The sequence below is a fragment of the Lissotriton vulgaris genome, chromosome 5 (genome assembly GCF_964263255.1).
Source record: "Lissotriton vulgaris chromosome 5, aLisVul1.2, whole genome shotgun sequence".
NCBI lineage: Eukaryota > Metazoa > Chordata > Amphibia > Caudata > Salamandridae > Lissotriton > Lissotriton vulgaris.
In genome coordinates, this window is record NC_141693.1 from 111288269 (window position 1) to 111312878 (window position 24610).

A 24610-nucleotide genomic window follows, 5' to 3' on the forward strand; every position below is an offset into this window, starting at 1 on the left:
TATGTCACGTATTGGGAAAACATGGGTCTGTCCTAAAAATGTGGTAGTGTTTTAGAAAACTGTTTCAAGTACCCAGCACTTCCAAATATACTTCCTAAAGCCTTGTAACCAGCTGGTAAGGGCTATAACTGCTATTAAACGCCCTCTCCCAAGTTGTAGCCCTTATCTGCAGCCTAAACCCAGAGAAGGACACTTAGCAACCACCATAGCCAAAAGCAGAAGGATGTAAAGGTATTAAAGCATCCCTCCAACTAAGGATATAACGTTTTAACCTAAACAAGGAAAAGCAGAGACACAGCCCTGGAATGATGGAGCAGAAAGCCCGCAGCAGCCATCAGAGGCCCCTGTCTCTCCACTGTCTCCAATGGAGCTTCCAATATTGCAGTGTTCTCATTTTACATGGGAGTACATTGGCAAACAGCAAAATGTTTCTCCTGTGTTTTTTATGTTCCTGGATTAACACCCTGTGTTTTGGGCAAAATAAGATGAAAACTGCATTTAATAGTTTTTTTTATTTCAAAAAGTTTTAATTAAAATATACTTGCATATCAGAAGATACAGACATTGTTCTTGATTCAACTTTCCCCATGAATGTACTTTCCTTTTTCATTAAGAGGCGTGCAACAATATTGTGGCTGGTTGAATGTGCACTACTTGCAAAAATTCTAATTATTTCTAATATACAGTGTCTTTTTCATAAATTGCTTTCTGTTGTATTGCTTTCCACTCTTATAGTTTCTATTCAATTATATTCATAGTAGTTCACTTCAAATCGTTCACAATATACTACTGCATATTTTGGAACATGTGGTGAAAGATCGACACTGAACACTGTTTCAAATCAGTAATTGCAATTTCAAACTAAGTACAAGCCAAGCAACTCGCATCACTCCAGGCTGCACACCACCTCCTGCAGGTTTCACAGGAGTCAAGGCACATACCACGCAAATCCCTCCTGGCTCCACACCGCTCCCTGCACGTTTCATGCCACTCAGTGCAAGTTCCGCCCCACACTGTCCTGTGGCACCTCTTCCGCAGCCAGGAAAGGCCTCTGATTGGCAAGCCTTCACCACTCAGACTCACTCATTCATTCATCAGCCTCCATCAGCTTGCATTAGGATCCAGGCCTTGACAGTGTTTGATCAGCTTCACTTCCCCAGACCTGGGCCACACAAACTCCTAGAATGGATTATTGCTAATCATTTAACAGCAGCCAATAGCGGTGCCCGATCGATGCGTCACTGGCGGCGGGAGATGGAGTGGCTTGATGGAGTTCATTAAAGGGGGTTTGCAATATCTGGAGACGCGTCGAAATGGAAAGTGGACTCGAGTGGCGCTCAGCAGTGTCAGAGTGGCTGTGTTCACATTGCAGGTTGAAGGAAGAGTTGAGTGTGAGGGAGCTGGGGATAGGTTGCATTAGGAGACACTGCGGGAAAGAAGTGTGCAGGTTCCACGGCTGAGAGCAGCTTGTGTACAGGCTGCTCATCAGGGGCGGCTGGTGACATTTGAAAGTGGTGAGTCGTAAACTAATTTGCATATTGCACCGCAGCGATCGAGCGCAGCGAGCGAGCCCGAACCACCTTGCATCCATCCATATATCATTCATGCATCCACCCATCTATCCATCCACCCACCCTGCATCCATACATCATTCATTCATGCATCCACCCATCCATCATGCATCCACCCATCATGCATGCATGCATCCATTCCATACATCATTCATACATCCACCCATCCATCCACCCACCCACCCTGCATACATCATTCATTCATGCATCCACTCATCCATCCATCATGCATCCGCCCATCATGCATGCATGCATCCCTACATCATTCATGCATCCACCCATCCATCCACCCAAACATCCTGCATCCATACATCATTCATTCATGCACCCACCCATCCACCCATCCATCCATCCACCCATCATGCATCCACCCATCATGCATGCATCCATCTATACATCATTCATGCACCCACCCATCCATCCACCCACCCATCCTGCATCCATACATCATTCATTCATGCACCCACCCATCCATCCATCCACCCATCCATCCATCCATCCATCCATCATGCATCCACCCATCATGCATGCATCCATGCATCCATCCATACATCATTCATGCATCCATCCATCCATCCACCCATCCATCCATCATGCATCCACCCATCCTGCATGCATCCACCCATCCATCCACCCATCCTGCATCCATACATCATTCATTCATGCATCCACCCATCCACCCACCCATCCATCCTGCATCCATCATTCATGCATCCATCCACCCATCATGCATGCATCCATCCATGCACCCATCCACCCACCCATCCACCGACAATCATTAATGCACCCACCCTGCATCCATCCATCATTCATGTATTTTTATGACCATATAAAAATAAATTATGGGCTCTAACAAGCCTTTAGGATCGATGTTTAAGGATGTGCCAGTTTACATATTACATCACCCCTACCTTTTTATGCTGGAAACCTTCTACCGTCCATGTATTTGCCAACCTGTAAGCCCTAGGTATGTACTATACAAATTCGCATACAAACATACACCAACATGCATGCAATAATAAATGCATATATCATGCTATTCCGCCTCTACCGTTGGTTAACATTTTGAAATTTTATAACCTTAGTTCAAAGAGTACATTTTATTTGTGATGACAGTTGTTAACTCATTTTCTGGAAAATGTTTATAAAAGGAAATCTGTTGAAGGCTGTTGTTGCAACTATCAAAAAAGAAATTCTGAGAATTTTTACATTTCCAAAACCCCATGCCGTGAAATAAACGGGTGACCTGGAATAGACGCACACATTTCTGCAGCAGATGCTTTAACACACTGAACTATCTCAAGTCATTTGTGCAAGCTAGTTTACTGGAACACCGAAAAACACACACTCTTACCTTGCTGCCGGTCCCGCACACGTCACAGGCTCACAGCGCCCCTGGCCAATCCTGGCGCCGGGGGCACTTTACCCTCTCGCCCGCAGCACGCCCATTAGGGCTCCTGATGGGCATGTGCAACGCCGCCAAAACACAAGTGCGCATGCGTGGGCACGGGTAAAAATTCACCCTCCGTCCTCACGCATGCGTACTTGTGTTGCCGTCTGTACAATCATGTCAATGAATCAACATGACGCCCGCCCGGCGGTCTGACGTCATGTTGATTCATTGACATGATTGTCATGAGGGAGCTGCGGGCGGCGTCGGGCAGGGGGGGCTACGCCCCCACGCCCCAATGGACGAACCGCGCCTGCTGCTCATGCGCGCCCCTGCCTACAACATGCACTGCGCCCAACTGAATAAATATACTGGCTTGTCCTTGCCCAGCTGGCCTTCGAGATGGACTGATCCGATGTGTGACTGACCCTCAACCAAGCTACATTGACCAAGTGATACCTACCGTAACATTAATCTAACGAGTGACTGGCTGTGCCCCAGACCAACCAGTCTCTGAGGCGCAATAATTTAACATGTGACTGCATGTGTCCCAGACCACCCAGCCTCTGAGAGGCATTAATAAACACGTGATTGGCTGTCTTGCACACCAACCAGCCTCTGAGAGGCACATTACCTCTCACCCCCTCTGTACTCATTTCAGTTTAGTTCACACCTTCTAAGCCCACACTACCTCCACACTCACTTAACCTCAGCTCACCCCCTCCACATTTACGTAATCTTTCCCCCATCTGTACTATTTTAGCCTCAGCTCACACCTCCTCCATTCTCACCTAACCTTAGCTCACAACCCCTCCTAACTAACTTAACCTCATCTCACGTCCTTCCTGTATAATCTTAACCTTACATCACAACCTCACCATACTTAATTAGCTCAAACCCCTCCATATACTCTCTTGATCGTAAAATATATTTTCATTCATATAATGCCATATTATAAAACGAGCAACATGACAAATGTCTATTATTAAAACACACATAATTTCCACAGGCACCAGGGCAACATTCTGTAACACGCTTATATATTGTACAACACTACAAATTACAGTAATGTGTTTTAATAAACATTTGTATGTGCATGTCTGTACCCGCATGTGGATATCAACCGGTCATTCGCCTACTTTTTCTCCCCTTTGGCCCTTTCTGGGCCATAAACTCCTAACTTAAGTGGGCGCCTCCACTGCCCCCCTTTGGCCACCCCAAATGAGACCCCTAGCTGTGATTTCCAGAGACGTCCAGGTGAGAAAACAGTTTTAACTTTGTAGTCACATATTGTTTTCTAACAGTTTTTTCTAAGAATTTTAATAAATAATATTAAAAGTATTAATACACAAATAAACGAGTACAAAAATGTGATTATTGCCTCAGTGCTTTTCAGGGACTGAATATTCTCACAGGCACATAGTTACTAAGACTGCTTCCCTCCCTATTTCTCTCCAGTGGCTTAACATCGAATTTCTAACATGACTCTAGGAACAGGAGGGCTTATTTCAACCAAGCTGTGTGAGTTTTTATGAAAAGGCACATGCCTTGCAAGATTCTTTATATCGAAGAAGAATATTGCACCAGGCGTGACTTGAGGATGACTACTGTTGGAACTAAAATAAAGTCTGTGTGCATGTTCGTCCATTCACTGCCTGTTTTTATCCTCCAGTAAATAAAGATTATGGTCTCTGCCTGCTCTGTGTCTACATAATGCAGAACTTGTTCTATGTTGTGAAGGTTTTCTTAAAACTGAATGAAAGTCACTGCATTGGATGTGCCCCTGAGGCTGATGCCAAGGGTCCAGAGCAGATCATCCCCTGGGATGCTAAGCACCGTTTGATCCTCTGCATCTTTTGTACCCTGCAGCTGAACTTGCCTCCAGGGAGCACATCGGGTACCAGGCGGACTCTGAGATGCACCAACCCCCTTGGAAGCAAGTGACTGACCCCATCCCAGGCCTACATTCGCACTTGTTTAAAAGGGAAATGATGGGACCATGACATGTGACTGCCCCTGACCCCAATTGTATTGGTTTCTCATAGGGGCCAGTGTCCCGGGGACTTGCCAGATGTTTCCATGGCCATACTGACACTAAAATCCAGCTGCTGACTTTGATTTAACAGCCAATGCATTTTAGGACCTGGTTTACCTCTCTTGACCCAACAGAACAGCAGCTAGTATGGGATGCCACAACAGACACTCACAGACACACTCACAGTCCTCCACGTAGGTACTCACTTGAAGAAGTCCTCCTTGCAGAAGACGCTCTCCCCCCTGCTGAAGCACTTCTCGGCCAGCTGCATCTGGCAGTCGCTGCACTTCAGGCACTTGCTGTGCCAGTGTCGGTCGAGCACCTTCAGGATAAACCGGTCCACGATGTGCTGGTTGCAGCCCGCACACAAGGGGATCTCTGGGGGCGAGAGAAGAGGACATGTGCATCTTAGAACGAGAGATAACAACCAGCCCTCACACACTGGCACCACTGGAAGAGACATGTGCATCTTAGAACAAGAGATAAAGACCAGTCTCATAACACACACGGCTCACTGGAGGTGAGAGGACATGTGCATCTTAGAACAAGAGATAACGACCAGCCCTCACACACTGGCATCACTGGGGGTGAGAGGACATGTGCATCTTAGAACAAGAGATAAGGACCAGCCCTCACACACTGGCATCACTGGGGGTGAGAGGACATGTGCATCTTAGAACAAGAGATAAGGACCAGCCCTCACACACTGGCATCACTGGAAGGGACATGTGCATCTTAGAACAAGAGGTAACGACCAGCCCTCACACACTGGGATCACTGGAAGGAACATGTGCATCCTAGAACAAGAGATAACGACCACCCCTCACACACTGGCATCACTGGAAGGGACATGTGCATCTTAGAACAAGAGGTAACGACCAGCCCTCACACACTGGGATCACTGGAAGGGACATGTGCATCTTAGAACAAGAGGTAACGACCAGCCCTCACACACTGGGATCACTGGAAGGGACATGTGCATCTTAGAACAAGAGATAAAGACCAGCCTCATAACACACACGGCTCACTGGAGGTGAGAGGACATGTGCATCTTAGAACAAGAGATAACGACCAGCTCTCACACACTGGGATCACTGGACGTGAGAGGACATATGCATCTTAGAACGAGAGACAACAACCAGCCCTCACGCACGGCTCCCTGGAAGGGACATGTGCCTCTTAGAAAGAGAGATAGCGACCAGCCCTCCCACACTGACAACACTGGAAGGGACATGTGCATCTTAGAACAAGAGATAAGGACCAGCCCTCACACACTGGGATCACTGGAAGGGACATGTGTATCTTAGAACGAGAGATAACGACCAGCCCTCACACACTGGGACCACCGGAAGGGACATGTGCATCTTAGAACAAGAGATAACGTCCAGCCCTCACACACTGGGATCACTGGAAGGGACATGTGCATCTTAGAACAAGAGGTAACAACCAGCCCTCACACAGTGGCATCACTGGAAGAGACATGCGCATATTAGAACAAGAGATAACGACCAGCCCTCACACACTGGGATCACTGGAAGGGACATGTGCATCTTAGAACAAGAGATAACGACCAGCCCTCACACACTGGGATCACTGGAAGGGACATGTGCATCTTAGAACAAGAGATAACGACCAGCCCTCACACACTGGCACCACTGGAGATGAGAGGACCTGTGCATCTTAGAACAAGAGACAAAGACCAGCCCTCACACACTGGGATCGCTGGGGGTGAGAGGACCTGTGCATCTTAGAACAAGAGACAAAGACCAGCCCTCACACACTGGGATCACTGGACGTGAGAGGACCTGTGCATCTTAGAACGAGAGATAACGACCAGCCCTCACACACTGGGATCACTGGAAGGGACATGTGCATCTTAGAACAAGAAATAAGGACCCGCCCTCACACACTGGGATCACTGGAAGGGACATGTGCATCTTAGAACAAGAGATAAGGACCTGCCCTCACACTCTGGGATCACTGGACGTGAGAGGACATGTGCATCTTAGAACGAGAGATACAGACCAGCCCTCATACACTGGCACCACTGGAGGTGAGGGGACATGTGCATCTTCGAACGAGAGATAACGACCAGCCCTCCCACACTGGGATCGCTGGGGGTGAGAGCACCTGTGCATCCTAGAACAAGAGATAAAGACCAGCCCTCACACACTGACACCACTGGAAGGGACATTTGCATCTTAGAACAAGAGATAAAGACCAGCCTCATAACACACACGGCTCACTGGAGGTGAGGGGACATGTGCATCTTAGAACAAGAGATAAGGACCCGCCCTCACACACTGGCCGCACTGGAAGGGACATGTGCATCTTAGAACAAGAGATAAAGACCAGCCTCATAACACACACGGCTCACTGGAGGTGAGAGGACATGTGCATCTTAGAACGAGAGATAACGACCAGCCCTCACACACTGGGATCACTGGAAGGGACATGTGCATCTTAGAACAAGAGATAACAACCAGCCCTCACACACTGGGATCACTGGAAGGGACATGTGCATCTTAGAACGAGAGATAACGACCAGCCCTCACACACTGGCATCACTGGAAGAGACATGCGCATATTAGAACAAGAGATAACGACTAGCCCTCACACACTGGCACCACTGGAGGTGAGAGGACATGTGCATCTTAGAACAAGAGATAACAACCAGCCCTCCCACACTGGGATCGCTGGGGTGAGAGGACCTGTGCATCTTAGAACGAGAGATAAAGACCAGCCCTCCCACACACGGCTCACTGGAGGTGAGAGGACATGTGCATCTTAGAACAAGAGATAACGGCCACCCCTCACACACTGAGATCACTGGAAGGGACATGTGCATATTAGAACAAGAGATAAGGATCAGCCCTCACACACTGGCATCACTGGGGGTGAGAGGACATGTAATGATGTCTTGTAAAGCGCCTGAATCACCCCACATGGGGTATCTCCGCGCTGTAGACAACCGGGGAACCCGTCCTGGCTTTCCCTGTGAGATAGTCCCTCCTGGGGGTCTCCAAGGTGAAACCAGGAATCCCCGGCGTATGTGGGGGGCCGTTGTGGAGATGAGGCAAGCTAATGCCCAGAGTTGCCAAGTGTGATCCCTGGTTCGAATAGGCACCGAGGCGAAAATTATCGAGTCCGCTGACCCTTGCCCACGACCCTGCCGTGTCAGGAATTGAACCCTGGTCCCGGGCCGTCCTCTGCTTTCGGGTCTGCCGCCTCTAACCAGTGAGCCACACCACTCCACATGTGCATCTTAGAACAAGAGATAAGGACCAGCCCTCACACACTGGCACCGCTGGAGGTGAGAGGACATGTGCATCTTAGAACGAGAGATAACGGCCACCCCTCATACACTGGCACCACTGGAGATGAGAGGACATGTGCATCTTAGAACGAGAGATAATGACCAGCCCTCCCACACTGGGATCGCTAGGGGTGAGAGGACCTGTGCATCTTAGAACAAGAGACAAAGACCAGCCCTCACACACTGGGATCACTGGACGTGAGAGGACCTGTGCATCTTAGAACGAGAGATAACGACCAGCCCTCCCACACTGGGATCGCTGGGGGTGAGAGGACCTGTGCATCTTAGAACAAGAGACAAAGACCAGCCCTCACACACTGGGATCACTGGACGTGAGAGGACCTGTGCATCCTAGAACGAGAGATAAAGACCAGCCCTCACACACTGACACCACTGGAAGGGACATGTGCATCTTAGAACAAGAGATAAAGACCAGCCTCATAACACACATGGCTCACTGGAGGTGAGAGGACATGTGCATCTTAGAACAAGAGATAACGGCCACCCCTCACACACTGGGATCACTGGAAGGGACATGTGCATCTTAGAACAAGAGATAACGACCAGCCATCACACACTGGCATCACTGGGGGTGAGAGGACATGTGCATCTTAGAACAAGAGATAACGACCAGCCCTCACACACCGGGATCACTGGAAGGGACATGTGCATCTTAGACCAAGAGATAACGACCAGCCCTCACACACTGGGATCACTGGAAGGGACATGTGCATCTTAGAACAAGAGATAACGACCAGCCCTCACACACTGGGATCACTGGAAGGGACATGTGCATCTTAGAACAAGAGATAACGACCAGCCCTCACACACTGGGATCACTGGAAGGGACATGTGCATCTTAGAACAAGAGATAACGACCAGCCCTCACACACTGGGATCACTGGAAGGGACATGTGCATCTTAGAACAAGAGATAACGACCAGCCCTCACACACTGGGATCACTGGAAGGGACATATGCATCTTAGAACGAGAGATAACGACCAGCCCTCGCACACTGGGATCGCTGGGGGTGTGAGGACAAGTATATCTTCGAATACACATGCAGGTGTCTTTTGGGCTGATATGAGGGAGATGTGTATCTTAAAATAAGGGATAATAAGCAGCACCTAAACGTGGGTGGGTTCTAGGGATGAGAGAAGAGAATATGTATCTCTTAGAACAAATGGTAATGACTACCTTCACTCGCAGGATCTCTGAGACTGTAGAGAGGAGGACTTGAGTATCTTAGAATTGAAGATAACGACAGCCTCCATAATGGGATATCTCAGGGGAGGAGAAGAGGGGTTGTACATCTTATAACAAGCGATAGCTCCCAGAACTCATAGAGGGGGTATCTGGAGGTGATAGAAAAGGACATGTTCATCGAAGAACAAGTGTCAATGACCAATCCACCCACCCGCTCTGGGAACTCTGGAGGTGACAGAAGAGCACATGACCATCTTAGAATGGAGATAATGACCAGCACATGGCGGTCTCTGTCGGGTGGAAGAAGAGACATCCACATTGTATACAATAGATAAGGACATCCCTGGGGGAAGGAGAAGAAGACATGGACATCTTAGAAAAAAAGAAAACAAATGGTAAATCCACACAATAGGTGATCTATGAGTGAAAATGAAAACAGAATGTGCATTTTAGAACAAGATATAATGATCAGCTGACTTGCAATGGGATATTTAGAGGTGAGAGAAAGGAACATTTTCCATCCAAGAACAAATGATAATGACAAGCACTGCACAGGGTGAAAATTTTGTGTAAATCTTAGAACAAAGGATAACGACCAACCAGTACACTGGGCACTGTCCAAGGAAGTGACGAGACAACATGTGGACCTTAGAGCAATAGATAAGGACAAGCACCTAAGCAGAGTCATACCTGGAGTAGGCGTGGGCATAACTTGTGTAATTTGCTGTAGCATAATTACTAGAAATATCTGCAAAATTACACAAGATTGAGTGGGATTACGCGAGGAACGTAATCCTGCATTTACAGCTGTTTTCTTAGCACAAAAAGGACCCTTGCATCCACAATGGACCCGAGGATGCATTTTGCACTAAGAAAAAACCTTTAAATGCAACAGAACATGAACATCAGCAGCCAGTAACTGTTCTTGCCCGCTAACTTTGTTGTGCTCCTGAGGAAGGATGTGTGTGCCAAATTACTCAAAATTATGCAAAAATATATAATTGTGTATTTTTTTGTAATTCTGCATCAAAAGAGTAATGTGAAGTTACCAAAATTATTCCGATCACTCCAGCATAATTAAAATTAGGGGTGGGTGGAATTTGCGTAATCGCGTTACGCAAATCTTTGTGAAACGGTAAAAAATCTCTGCGAACACGCAGAAATTCCGCAAACACGCGGAATTGCTTGTTTGCAATGCTTTTTTACTGTTCGCAATCGCTGTTTGCGTGCTCGGGGGGAAATATCTCACGAAGACGCGGAACGCAGAATTTTGGGCAATTTCGCTTTCTCCGCGGAACGCGAAATTACCCAAATTCCGCGAGCAGAACGGATTTACCGCCCAGGCCTAATTAAAATGTTGCGCCGGCCTACTCTGGATGCAAAACGTGAGGACACGTACATCTTCGAGCAAGAGTTAGTGATCCGCATGTTCAAGCAGGAGAAGAGACTTGTGCATTCCTGAGCAAGACATAATGACTAGTATGTTTGAGAAAGAGCTAATGATCTGGACGAGGGAATGAAGAGGATTTGCACATCTTAGAACAAGAAATAATGACCAGTCCAGTCACAGGGAGTTCTGTGTGGGATGGAGGAGAGGCAGAGAAGTGTACATGTGCATCTGGAGAGCCTAGAACATGTACATGAAGGAGACTCTAGTTGGGGGAAAGGATTTCAGGCAAGAGAAGAGGATATGCCCATTATACACACAGTTATATCTCTCCTGCTATTTAGCTATATAGATATATAGTCCACAGGTTTCCAATCACAGTTCAGTTCAAGGAACATGCTGGCACGCCATAATAAACTTCACCATATGTAATCCAATGACGCATTTTGGCACAACATCCTTCCTTAGGATATTTCTGTTGGGGGTGGTAGTGTGGGAATCCTCAGAGAAGGAGATCATTGAGGGGGAGCGGGGGAGGGGTGGGGGGGACTGGGTGCCAAAAAGATTGTTGCGCTGGGCGACAGCAGCCCTAAAGTCCACCTTGTCAGCCCTGCACCAGGTCAAGTCATAAATACACCACATATCACTGCCAAGTACCACAGCTCTACCCCAAGTACAGCCCCACCTACACCAACATGTATGCCTACATTTGTAAAGCAGAAAGAGGGAGATTAAATCAATAAAAAAAAATAGGGATTTATTTTCTCCTTTGACTTGCATTAAAATAAGAATAATTTCAGGTGGGAAAAAAGATAACTAAACCCATTTTTGAGTGTAAAAAAATCAGGAGTCTCATGCGTGAATTGGGTCAGTCAGTACCTGTGCACAGGGAATGTGCAGCAAGTACTACTGCGGGATACGGCAGCCACACCCCTTTGCCAGTCCGTGTGTAGCTGTACACTACCGCAGCCTTTCCGCGACCGCCATATCTACACCGTGTAACCCTGTATTGTACCACAGGCCTGGGTCCGGCTAAGCCATAACGCCATCATCTAACATTGCAGACACCTCAGCCCTGGGCCTGGCTCAACCATAACTATGCCGTGTATCCCTGCTTGGTGCTGCAGCCCTCCCCCTGGCCAAGCCATAACTACACCTTGTATCCCTGCACAGTACTGCCGCCTGGGCCCAACCAAGACTACACTGTGAATCCCTGCACAGTACTGACGCCTGGGCCCAACCATAACTACACAGTGTATCCCTGCACAGTACCGCCACCTGGGCCAAACCAGGACTACACTGTGTATCCCTGCACAGTACCACCGCCTGGACCCAACCAAGACCACACTGTGAATCCCTGCACAGTACCGCCGCCTGGGCCAAACCATGACTGCACTGTGAATCCCTGCACAGTACGGCCGCCTGGGCCAAACCATGACTACACTATGTATCCCTGCACAGTACTGCCGCCTGGGCCCAACCAAGACTACACTGTGAATCCCTGCACAGTACCGCCACCTGGGCCAAACCATAACTACACAGTGTATCCCTGCACAGTACCACCGCCTGGACCCAACCATGACTACACTGTGTATCCCTGCACAGTACCCATGGCGGGGCCCAACCATAACTACACCGTGTATCCCTGCACAGTACCGCCGCCTGGGCCCAACCATAACTACACTGCGTATCCTTGCACAGTACCACCACCTGGACCCAACCATAACTACACCGTGTATCCCTGCACAGTACCGCCGCCTGGGCCCAACCATAACTACACTGCGTATCCTTGCACAGTACCACCACCTGGACCCAACCATAACTACACCGTGTATCCCTGCACAGTACCGCCGCCTGGGCCCAACCAAGACTACACTGTGAATCCCTGCACAGTACCGCCACCTGGGCCAAACCATAACTACACAGTGTATCCCTGCACAGTACCACCGCCTGGACCCAACCATGACTACACTGTGTATCCCTGCACAGTACCCATGGCGGGGCCCAACCATAACTACACCGTGTATCCCTGCACAGTACCGCCGCCTGGGCCCAACCATAACTACACTGCGTATCCTTGCACAGTACCACCACCTGGACCCAACCATAACTACACCGTGTATCCCTGCACAGTACCGCCGCCTGGGCCCAACCATAACTACACTGCGTATCCTTGCACAGTACCACCACCTGGACCCAACCATAACCACACCGTGTATCCCTGCACAGTACCGCTGCCTGGGCCCAACCATGACTACACTGTGTATCCCTGCACAGTACCACCACCTGGACCCAACCATAACCACACCGTGTATCCCTGCACAGTACCGCTGCCTGGGCCCAACCATGACTACACAGTATATCCCTGCACAGTACCGCCGCCTGGGCCCAACCATAACTACACAGTATATCCCTGCACAGTACCGCCGCCAGGGCCCAAACATAACTACATTGTGTATCCCTGCACAGTACCGCCGCCTGGGCCCAGCTCAGCCATAACTGCTTCATTTAACATTGCATGGCACGGCAGCCGTCCCCCAGTCCAAGCCATAACTACACCCTGTATCCCTGCATGGTACCGCAGCTCTGCCCCAGCCACAGCCATAGCCACAGTAAGTGACACTACACAGTACCACAGTCCACCTCCTCAAGGCCAAGCTGTAACCACAATGTGTAACCCTGCTTAGTACTGCAGCCCTCCCCCAGGCCAAGCCATTACTACACTGTGTAACCCAGAACTGTATCACAGCCCTGGGCACAGCTGAACCATAACTGCTTCATGCAACATTGCAGGAACCACAGCCCCTCCCCAGACTCAACCATAACTACACCAGGTATCACTGCACTGTACAAGCCCTCCCCAGGTCAAGCTGTAACAAATCCATGTACCATTGCAGAAACTTATGGGCCTGAATGAAGCTCAGCAGCTGCCATTTACTGTTGTTATGATGATTAATATTATATGAGGTAAAGTACACACTACTATTAATTACAAGGACCTTTTCAGTCACTGAGGGCTCTACAATCATACATAGAAGAGAGACAGAAAGATGTGTTTCTTCGAAATAAATGTCGCAGAAGTCTGAGATGAATTACAATATCAGAATAACACATGATAGGGAGCCCTTTATTCCATATAATAGGCGGTAACAACATTCATTGCCTCCCAAAACTCTTTATATCGTAGCTCACTTGCTCCCTTTTAGTGGAAGAGATGCTGGGTTTGTAGATAAGTGTAATAAATGGGAAGTCTTTACTATATGCAGCATAAAATATGTACCAAAATGTATTTGAAGTATTTTAATGTAAGTTTTAAAAGTGATATAGTTCAAAATGCGTTAGTCAACGTAGACAAAGGCTTGCTTTCCTTCAATCCTTTTCACATTTTAAAGAAAAAGTGTAATTATGCTCTTTGACCGGCTTCACCCCTTGGCTGATGAGTGGCAGCAGCCATTTTGAGGTCACAACTTATTTCAGTGGAGTAGCAATCTCCCTTTCATTATATAAGTGGTGAGTGATGTTACAACTAAACTATTATAAGTACAAACTGAAATGGCTCTTGAAATGCCTTTTTGTTCTTTAATAATAAGTGTTGACATCATCAAAATTCATATAATTTCGTTCTTGGCCAAGGGGATTTTGTACAAGATAAAAAATACTGAAGGAAAATGAACAATATGGAGATACTTATTTTGTCAACCTAGGAAGGATGAACGCCTGACTTTTTACTTCTGAAAGTCAGAACCATGGCCTGCAGATTAAACCCATAATAATTGTGCAACTTGTTTAATAGCCACAGAGATATTTATTGGCCACAGGGCTCATGTGTTCACCCTGCTCACGCTTATGACTTCTCAAAGCTCTCTCTCTGATCTATTTATTACTTATTCATCAATCAGTTTCATATGCTTTATTGATGTAATGTTTTATAGTGTTTTTTTTTTTTACTTCAGTTGCGCTAAACCCAAATCAGCAGCTATGGGCGTTTACATTTTATTGCCTGGATTTCTGCATACTTTTAATAGCATTTAATTCTTCAGTATTTTCTCCTCACCTTCTTGTTATTTATTTCCCATTAGCAAGAAAATGCTCGTATGAGAAGTGACCAAAGTATTAAGAAGCTAGCTGGATGGGAAGAAAGCGCCTATCCATTATTCTCCGCTCATTGCCTTTATGGGTAGCAGGATCCCATTCAGATGCAGAACACCTTTGCAATATATATTTTGTATTTGAAAATCTATTTTATTTATTACATTATTTATTTACCTATTTATTTATTTTAGGTTTTTGTGGCGCACAATCTGTCTCCATCTGGTTATTAAGTGGAAGGAGGAAAGAGGCAGCCAGAGTCAGGTTGCTGTCGTGAGGGTCCTGGACAAGTCAGCTGTGTTTGACACAAATCCTGGGCTGTAGGGATGGACTGGGGTGACCTTCTCCCCTTCCGGTTCAGGAAGTGAATTTAGTACTACTGATGTGTACTGAAAGGGCTGCCTGGACTGACTGGGCACTAGAAGGATGCTCACCGTGGGTTGGGGTGCTGGAAGGTGTGGGTGTGGTAAGCAAAACACAATGGATTTAACCCAGATCTGTGACTAGGAGTGAATGTTCAGCATTCTGTCCATCATCTTTTTGTGTTGATAAATACTAACATACGCAACACGGCAGGACATGTGAAAGTCACCTATTGCACACATGCAGATTAATATTAACATACACAATGCTCCTGGACACAAGTGAAAGTAATTTATTGCACACATGTTGACAACTACTAACATTCACAATGGAGCTGTACACAAGTGGGAGTATCTTATTGTACACACACAGACAGATACTAACATAAACAATGCAGCTGGACACAAGTGAAAGTAACTTATTTCACACATGCAGATATACTAACATATACAATACTGTTGGGCACAAGTGAAAGTAATTTATTGTACACATGCAGATTAATAGTAACACACGCAATGCAGTTGGGCACAAGTGAACGTAATTTATTGTACACACACAGACAAATACTAATAAACACAATGCAGCTGTACAAAAGTGGAAGTGACTGAAAGAAAGGGAAACAGTGTTTACATCGCAGTTGTTACCACGCACGTAGGTAATAACACGGTTGTTACAACGACTGCGTTGTTACCACGCGTGGCTTTACATCGCAAGTCATTTCTACGACTTGCGCTTGTTGGCGTGCAACACCAGGGAATGTGTTGGATTTTAAGTCTAACACATTCCCTGTGGTTGCACTAACTGGAGTAGGAATAGTAATTTATACTATTCCTAAATCCAGCGTGCCATCGACCGCGTTGTAACCTACCGCTTGGCATTTGCTCGCGGTGTGACGTCACATATTCAAAAGAAGAGGCAGTGGTCAATCCTGGTAAGAAAATCTTTTCTTTATTGAGCATTCAAATACTGGACCGGTCAGAGCAGGCAGCGAAGACCAGCTGCAAATCCCCCCGACCAATCCACATGCCACCCACCGTTCCGCCTTCACTCAATTCTCCCCAGTCGCCCTGCGTTCACATACTTTGGGGCAGTGCGTCTAAGCGCAATGCAGCAGTCCCTGCCTCCAATCTTGCACACTGCAGTATCACCAGACACCTGCCCCTCCTCACGGTGTTTTACATAGGATTGCACAAGACCCCAAACCCACCCCACTGTAGCTGGCACAAGATCACTACAGTTTCACAATCTCAATCCTACTGCTTTGGGCACAGTGAGGGGGACAGTGAGAGCTCATTTTTCAGCTCAGCCACTACTTATATAAATAACAAGAGGTTTACTCACTGCACCCACTTACTTTCAGTGTGACCTGCTAACAACGTGCAGTGTGGCTGCCCAGCCAGCAGGAGCCACTGTGGTTGAGTGCTTGGGGCTCCCTGGTAATATGGAAAGAAGGTTGTGCACCACAGGCCATGTGACCATCCTTAACCTCCCTGGGCCTGACGAGAAGCTCCTCACCCTGTCAGGACAGAATGACCAATGCCAGCCGTTCCTTGCACAATCAAGGGGGGAATCATGGGGGTGGGGGCCACACAGGAGGCTGAGCACAGCCCGGCTGAGGGCGCTAGATGTCCCCCAGTACCTGCCCCCCCCTCCCCCCCACTGGAATCCTTGGACTGCCAAAGTGGAATAAACATGGCGATATTTCATAACTCATTTATAGTCGTTAAGAAGATGTTTAGTGGCACAGAATTTCAGTGGGGCTTGCGAGGGATGCCACAGACGGTGGTTGTCGTCCTGCCATGACCATGAAATCCAAGTAAAAAAAAATGTAAATACGTATTTGTAAAGCGCTAACTACTCACCCTTCCCGGTCTCAAGGTGCTGGGGGCCGTCATGGAAATTAAGTGAGCTATTGCCCAGAGTCAGATGGTGCTGAGCTGAGCTGCGGCCGGAGCCGGGGATGGAACCATGAAACCTGTGCTCCGAAGTCAGCAGCCCTAGCCACTGAAAATGAAAATGTATAAAACGAATTTCGTTGCCCACGCTGCATCACATTTGCCGATGCAGCGTGAGCAACGAAATTCGTTTTATTTTATTTTTTCGGTACTTACCTCTAATGGTCCATATCCCGCATTTTACAACCCCCCACCCTGACCCTCCCCTGCCTGACGTCACCGCCCCGGTATAACGCCTTGCACGGGCCGTGCCTGCACACCATATGAGCCAGGCTAGCTTGAATCCAGTGGCATCCCATCCATCATCTTTTTGTGCTGCAATTTTAGCCCTAAGTTGGCAGGGTATGCCCAGACTTGGGTTTCATGCTCTCTGTGCCACTGGATTGAAGCTATCCTGGCTGATGAGGGGTGATACCCCGGAACCACTCTCAGGATGCTTGTTACCAGTCCAGGGAGAACCTGGACTGTTCGGGCTGAACGGTTCATGGGGAACAGGGTCAAGACTGATTTGAATGTGTCCGGGTCCAAACTGGGGTGGCATGGTGAGAAAAACAAAAATGATGGATTTTCATTTAACCCGGATCTGTGATTGAGGGGTGAATGTCTGACAATGTTCAGCATTCCATCCATCATCTTTTTGTGATGTTATTATTTATCTGCATGTTTACAATAAGTTGCTTTCACTTCCTAAAGAAGCACTAGCCGCACATGGTGTATTAATGACTGCTGACTCTGGCCACAGCACTTCCCTGAGTAAGACGTGGACCCCTCTGCTTCAGTGCAGTGAGTGCCGGCGCGAAAGGGGCGAATGTTGTACCCTATTATGGGTGCAATATTAAGGCGGCAGGTAGAAACACCTGGGAAATTACTCCAGTTGTCCCACCTGGGACCTAAATGCCCTCAGTCCCACTGAACCAGCTACCACAATATCATTATAAATCATGACGTTTGAATACAGTTTTCAGGCTTCAAAATTAAAAACATTAATTATTTATCACAGGCAATGCCTGTGCCTCCCGCCCCACAACACGCATGTTAGGAGGCATGTCCAACCTGCAAACCTTAGTGTCCGATTCACAAAGCCCTGCCTGCAAACCTCAGAAATAAACTCAGGGACTCTCCTGATTTGGGGGGACATTTCCAACGCGTTGGGGATTTACAAATAATTAATTCACAAACTGCTACACAGCAAAAGTAATTTATAATGAAACTATATTCCCTGTGGTGAAGCCTTTTCAGCGTCATACTTTTGAAGCATGGGGGACTCCCCCCCCCCCCTGTTTCCATCTTGAAAAGGTCCGTGCTCCTGCCTTTACCACAGGTAGCGCTATGCGTTTTTTTCCAGAATGAGACATTATATTCCAAGTGGCTGTGAGGTCTCACAAAGGTGTTAATATGTGCGTGTTCAATACATGGGCAAAGATGCTCCTTTCGGTAGTGCCCCTTTTTGCGTCCCTAGTCCTTAACTTGTGGGGGTGACAAGCCTTCCTTCAGACTGGCAGAGAGGTTCCCCATAGTGAATGCGCTCTGTGCTTCCAGTATATATTCCATTAAAAACACAAACATCTTTGCAAAAATATGTTGTACTGTGTAAACCCTATTTGTAAGGAAAAGGAGCTGGACAAAGGAAAAATGGAAATAGAACTTCTTCAGAGACACAAAGAACAAAACACACAGTCAGTGAAATGGAGGAGATAGTGCTTCTTTTCAAAATTCTGGAAAAAATCTATTTAAAAGAACGAAATGAGCCTGAACAATCCCTAATCTACCTTCACAAAGGATGACAAAACCCAGATAATCCGGCGCCACATTTCATGGAAAACTATTAGAAAAATACTTTAAACATCGTTTTGTACCCTAATTTATTCTTTATAAAAGTGTTGCTTTATCAAACCATTTCAATCAGGAGTATTCCAATAAAAAGGAATAACGAGGAAAGGAAACGTGTTTTCATTTTATTAACCGGAATGTAGTTAACATTTCGTTCCACCGGTGTCTTTTAAGCGCGTTCAAGTAAATGACGTTATAGTGACCGGGTGATGAAGTCAAAGTCCTGGCAGCGTAGATGTAGATGACACAGTAAACACAACTTTGTAATAAGGTGTTTTTACATAATTGACTGCATACTCAGCTATGTCAGCTACGGTAAGTACCTCGTTTCATGTCCTCCGCGTTTGTACTTTAGTCTAACTCGCTCAATTAAGGTGCACCAAGCCTACAACTCCCAGAATCCATCTGCAGGGTGAACATAAGGTGCCACACACGAGTTACTCTCCACCCGTCAATCTTGCAAATAATTGCAACCAAATAGTATGGTCTAGTAGTTGTTTGTATCGAAGTGAGCCAAGACTACAACTCCCACAATGCATTAGTTTGGAAAGTAACAGCCCAGGACTGGCACCATGGTGTCTCTGTGACACGCGCTGCTCTTTGTCGATAAAACGACGCCTTTTCTACAACCCCCACTGGCCACAACCACTAAGGTTGGAATGAGGGGGGGGGGCAGTGACAGGGTGGTCTAAAAGCCCCCGTACCTTCATTGCTACTGTTTTCTTTTTAATCTAAAACTTTTTTTTACTTACAAATAAAATATATATAACCTAACATACCGGGAGTCCCTCCACTTACTTCTTCAATCAGAGCTACTGAGGGCTCGGCTCATTTGAAATATTATTAAAATCAATCCTCAATCTCCCGTGAATTAAATCTCTTCATTTCAGTGTTATTGACAAAGCGAGACGTGTAGTTTCAATTAAACAAATGGAAGGGTAAGTAGGAAGAGGCGAGGAGAGAGGGAGAGAGCTACAGAGACAGAGACAGGGAAAGAGGGATGGAGGGGGGAATTAAGGTGGAAGGAATAAAGAGAAAAGAAAGACGCAGAGAGGAATGTATAGTAGGCAAAGAATAACAAAGGAGGAAAGAAAAACAAAAATCAGCGAACGGACAGAATAGACGAAATAGAGAAAAGAACTTGAAAAAGAAGAGAGGACGGAAGTGAAGAGGAAGAAAGGAGAAGAAAAACAATAAAAGAGATGAAGAAAGAAACAGTAAAAATAAGGAGGGATAAAGGAAAAATAACAAGTGGCAGAAAACTGAGAACACGGAAACGAATTAAAGAAAAAGACTGAGACTGAGACAAAAAGAATGAAAGAAAAGAAGGTTATCAATAATTAAAAAAATATAGACAGATAGAGTTAATCAGAAAGGAAAGGCAGGGGGAAAGGCTGAACGTAGAAAAGCGAATTAAGAAATAAAGAAGGGGAAAATTGTGAAAGAAAAGAAGAAAGGCAAGGCCTTGGAGGAAGATGGGCGGATGGAAGGAAGGGAGAATGAAAAGCGTAAACATGAATGAATGAGGGTAACGAAAGAAAGAGGCAAGAAGAAGGAGAGACAAAAAAAGGAGAAACAACGTTGAAAGGAATTTAAACTGGTTTGGCGATAAATCGACCAAGAACGGGCGACTTCGTGAGCATTGATTTTAGCAGAATGAACAGAGGCTTTTAGTGTGCGAGGTGGGAACAGTCCTCCGTCCTATTACACGAGCAGCCGGTGGGAGGTTTGCAGTGAAACCCTGCAGTAATCATCTAGTGGAAACGTGTCTGCGATGTCCAATCGATGTATCAGATATAAAAACATGTAAACAATAAATAGCAGGAGCAAAAACATACAAAATGTACATGCAGTGTAAAACGAAACATGGCTCTGTGGCTAGAGACACGGGGTTGTTTCCAGTACAACACGGTCTTCCTCCCCTCCCCCACCCTTCAAGTGCACGCGGATCTCAGAGAAGACACGAGGCCACGTGCGCTGCCTCAGCCAATCACGAGAGAGGAGCCCTATGGCGTCACTAGAAATACCTGTCCCCAGGCTTCCTGGCGGAACAGAACCACCACAAACACAACTTCAATTTGATCAAAATTATGTGAAAGTTAGCACGACCGCAGCATGCCGTTTTAACAAATTCAGTGTGTAACGTTTAAATGGAAAGTAAAGGTAGACTTGAACAAGTAAAAGAAAAAGTAAAAAGTAAAATTTGACGTAAAGACGTCAAATGACGTGGTCGTATCATATACAGTTGTTCAGTTACCACCAAAAGGTGACAACACTTGTGATGTTACAGAAAGGTGTTTGTTGTACCCTTCAGGGATGTCAGTGAAAGCTGCTGCTCTGTTAGGGAATCCTAGTGTGACAATCACTGAAACGGACGGTGCTGCCATCGACATATCATCACAACACTGCTTAAAACTATTGTGACGCAATTGAATCCTATCGCGATATTATTGAAAGGTATTGAACCCTATTGTGAAGTCACAGAAAGAGATCGTGATATTGACCGTAATGGTGCTATCACTGAGAACTGTCGTGATCTACAATACGGTCCGGTCCAGCAGCTGTTGGCGTCTGACGTAGCGTCTAACGTAGCGTCAGACGCCAACAGCGGCTGGACCGGACCGTATTGGAGTTTATCAGCTCTTGTACATCACACAGGCAAGGCGATCAGTTTAATCATTTCTGACGTCAGCCACAGAAGTATCCTCTTCACAACCACCATCCCGCAGCGACTACCGTCTGTGGTGTAACCAATTGACAATATATTTTAACCAGACCACAGACCATATACTACAAAGGAGGCATAAAGACCTCAGGTTGCCAAAGAAAGAATAAGGAGGTCCGCATCCGAGCCATTGGGGTCTTCTATTAACCAGTATCCATTTTTTAATCCCAACATCAGCAATAAAGGATTGTTTTAAAATATCTTTCTCAAAACAGAGAGAATAACCATATCCACCAAGCAGCTAGGTGTTATTCTACGAGCTTTTAAGTTGTGGTAATTTCCTGAAGAAGGCGTGTGATAAGCCAAAACGCGCATCAATATTATTAATTACTACAAGAAGAAATCATTTTATATGTGTAATATTTATATGAATTGTACTTGATTTTTTTGTAATTGTATGTATAACTCTGTATATTGCACCGAGTAGAAATATATTGCTTATGTCTTTTTAAGTTTTAGGATGCTTTGAACTTATTGTTGTTTTTTAATATGAGTGAGACAATCGTGGACACAACTGAATAAAACTAAATATGTTTATAGACTTTTTTCTGTTCATTTCTGGCTTACTGAAGGAAGCCTATGACATAATGCAACTTCTAACAGGCATTACAGTGAGTTGGAGGACAAAAGAACACACTCAACTATTAAACACCAACTCATGGGCTACTACATTCTAAGGAAGCCATAGATTGTATAATCCTTGACCATACCGCTGCGGGCCCAGGAATACACAACCATACACCAGCCCTTTGTGGATCAGAATAGTCACAATTTATCAACCAGTACAACAACTGTTAGAAATGGGGGTCTCTAGTAGGCAATGGTATGCACCGTTGTCCAAGTAGGGACCCTTCTTCCTAGCCAGGGTTAGGGGGATACACTTCTAAAATAAACCCTGCTCACCCCCTTGGTAGCTTGGCACAAGCAGACAGGCTTATCTCAGAGGCAGTGTGTGAAGCATTTGTACACGCATACAGTACTACAGTGAAAATACTACAAATGGACACCACACCAGTTTAGAAAAATAAGTAATCTTTATCTAAACCAAATAAGACCAAAACAACATAAATCCACAATACAGTAATAACGATATGACTGTTAAATGGTAAAAATAGTTCTGTTCAAATCAAATTGCAGATGCAACACTTTTCACGCAAAGTACCTTGGATGCGTCACGGACACAAACAAAAACTGTTGCAGGGAAGGTGATGCACCAGTTCCTTACGCCCAGGGAAGGTGATGCGTTGGTTCTTTTACTTCAGGGGAGGTGATGCATCAGTGCCTTACTGCCACGCAGGGGCGGTGATGCGTTGGTTCCTTACTGAAGGGGATGTGATGCGTTGGTTTCTTACTGTGCGGGGAGGTGATGCGTCGGTTTCTTACTGCGACCCCATTGTTTTTGCCGGCGTGGTGCCCAGATGGAGTATTGGGGATGCGTCGGTTCTCGATGTTGCGGCGATGACACCACGTGGCTCTCTCCAGCCACAGTCCAATCATGCATTGGTTCTTGCAACCGCACAGCAAGGCCTGTGTCAGTTCCCGATCCCAATCACCGATCTGGTGTGGGGATGCAGTGATTTCTCGAGCTGCGGCAGGCGCTGCAATGGTTTCTTCGGTGATGCGTTAGAAACAAGTGCAGATGCATCGCAATTCTTGGAGTTGCGTTACTTTTCCAGCTCCGAGCAGCAAACAGCCTCCAGAGGTCCAAAACAGCAGCAGGCACCTCTTAGCAGATCTGAACTCCCAGCAAGGGAGTTTAGGGGAGCTGGTTGTGAAGTTGTTGTGTCCCTGAGACTTCAGAACAGGAGGAAAGCTCTTCTTTCAAGCCCTTGGATATCTTCTTCAAGCAGGGGGGCACAGCACACAGCAAAGTCCTTTCTCCTTTCCTTGGCAGAAACAGCCACTGCAGCCCAGACAGCACACAGCAAAGGGGCAGTACTTATCCTCAGTTTCTCCAGCTCTTCTCCTTGGCAAAGGTTTCTCTTGATTCCTAGAATGATCTAAAAGTCTGGGCCCCTCTTTTTCATAATACAAAATTCTTTGTTCTCTGGAGGCAGAGAGTGCCTTTGCCCAGCCAAAACCTGTTCTGCCCTCACTGTTGCAGTTTCCTGATAGGAGGTGGAGACAGCATTATCCTTGGCAGACCAGGCTTATTCAGGTGTGAGTGAAAGAAATCTCCTCCCCCTATTCTGAATGCACCCCAGGTCTACTCAGCCCAGCCCTGACTCACCCTGGAAAGGTAGGACACACCTAACTCATCCCAAATGGCTGTCTGGATAGAATGTGCATCCTCAGCCCCTGTCCCTCCAAAGCCAGACAGACAATAGAGAACCTAGCAGAGGCACACTGGATGGTTAGGTAAGAAAAATACCTATTTTCTAACAGTGGTATTTTCAAACCCAAAATACAAAAATCACCCTCACTGCAAGATGCATCTTAACATTAAGGGTTCAGGCATATCAACTTCATTTTCCTATCTTGTTCCCATGGGCATAAGATGTTATGAGCAAACTCCCCATTCTATTCTATGGGGACAGATAGACTTACAATAGTAAAAACACAATATTGACAATAATTCACAATCAGGACATGCCACACACATCAGGGCGTGTACCACCTTTCACACCCATCATACAGGGGGACCACTGGGCCTACCTTAGGGGTGCCTAACATGTGGGAAAAGACAAGGTTAGGGCCTGGCAAGAGGGTGCACTTGCCAGGTCGACATGGCAGTACTAGACT

At 46.5% G+C, this 24610-nt stretch overlaps 1 protein-coding gene across 2 annotated transcripts in view; it reads right to left on the minus strand.

Moving 5' to 3' along the window:
- Positions 1–24610, minus strand: part of LHX3 (LIM homeobox 3) — a 92502-nt gene that overhangs the window by 20782 nt on the left and 47110 nt on the right. For both annotated transcript variants that reach the window (XM_086919980.1, XM_086919979.1), the window contains exon 2: positions 5203–5374. In XM_086919980.1, coding sequence (XP_086776106.1) covers positions 5203–5374 — 172 coding nt within the window. The remainder of the gene's footprint in view (positions 1–5202; positions 5375–24610) is intronic.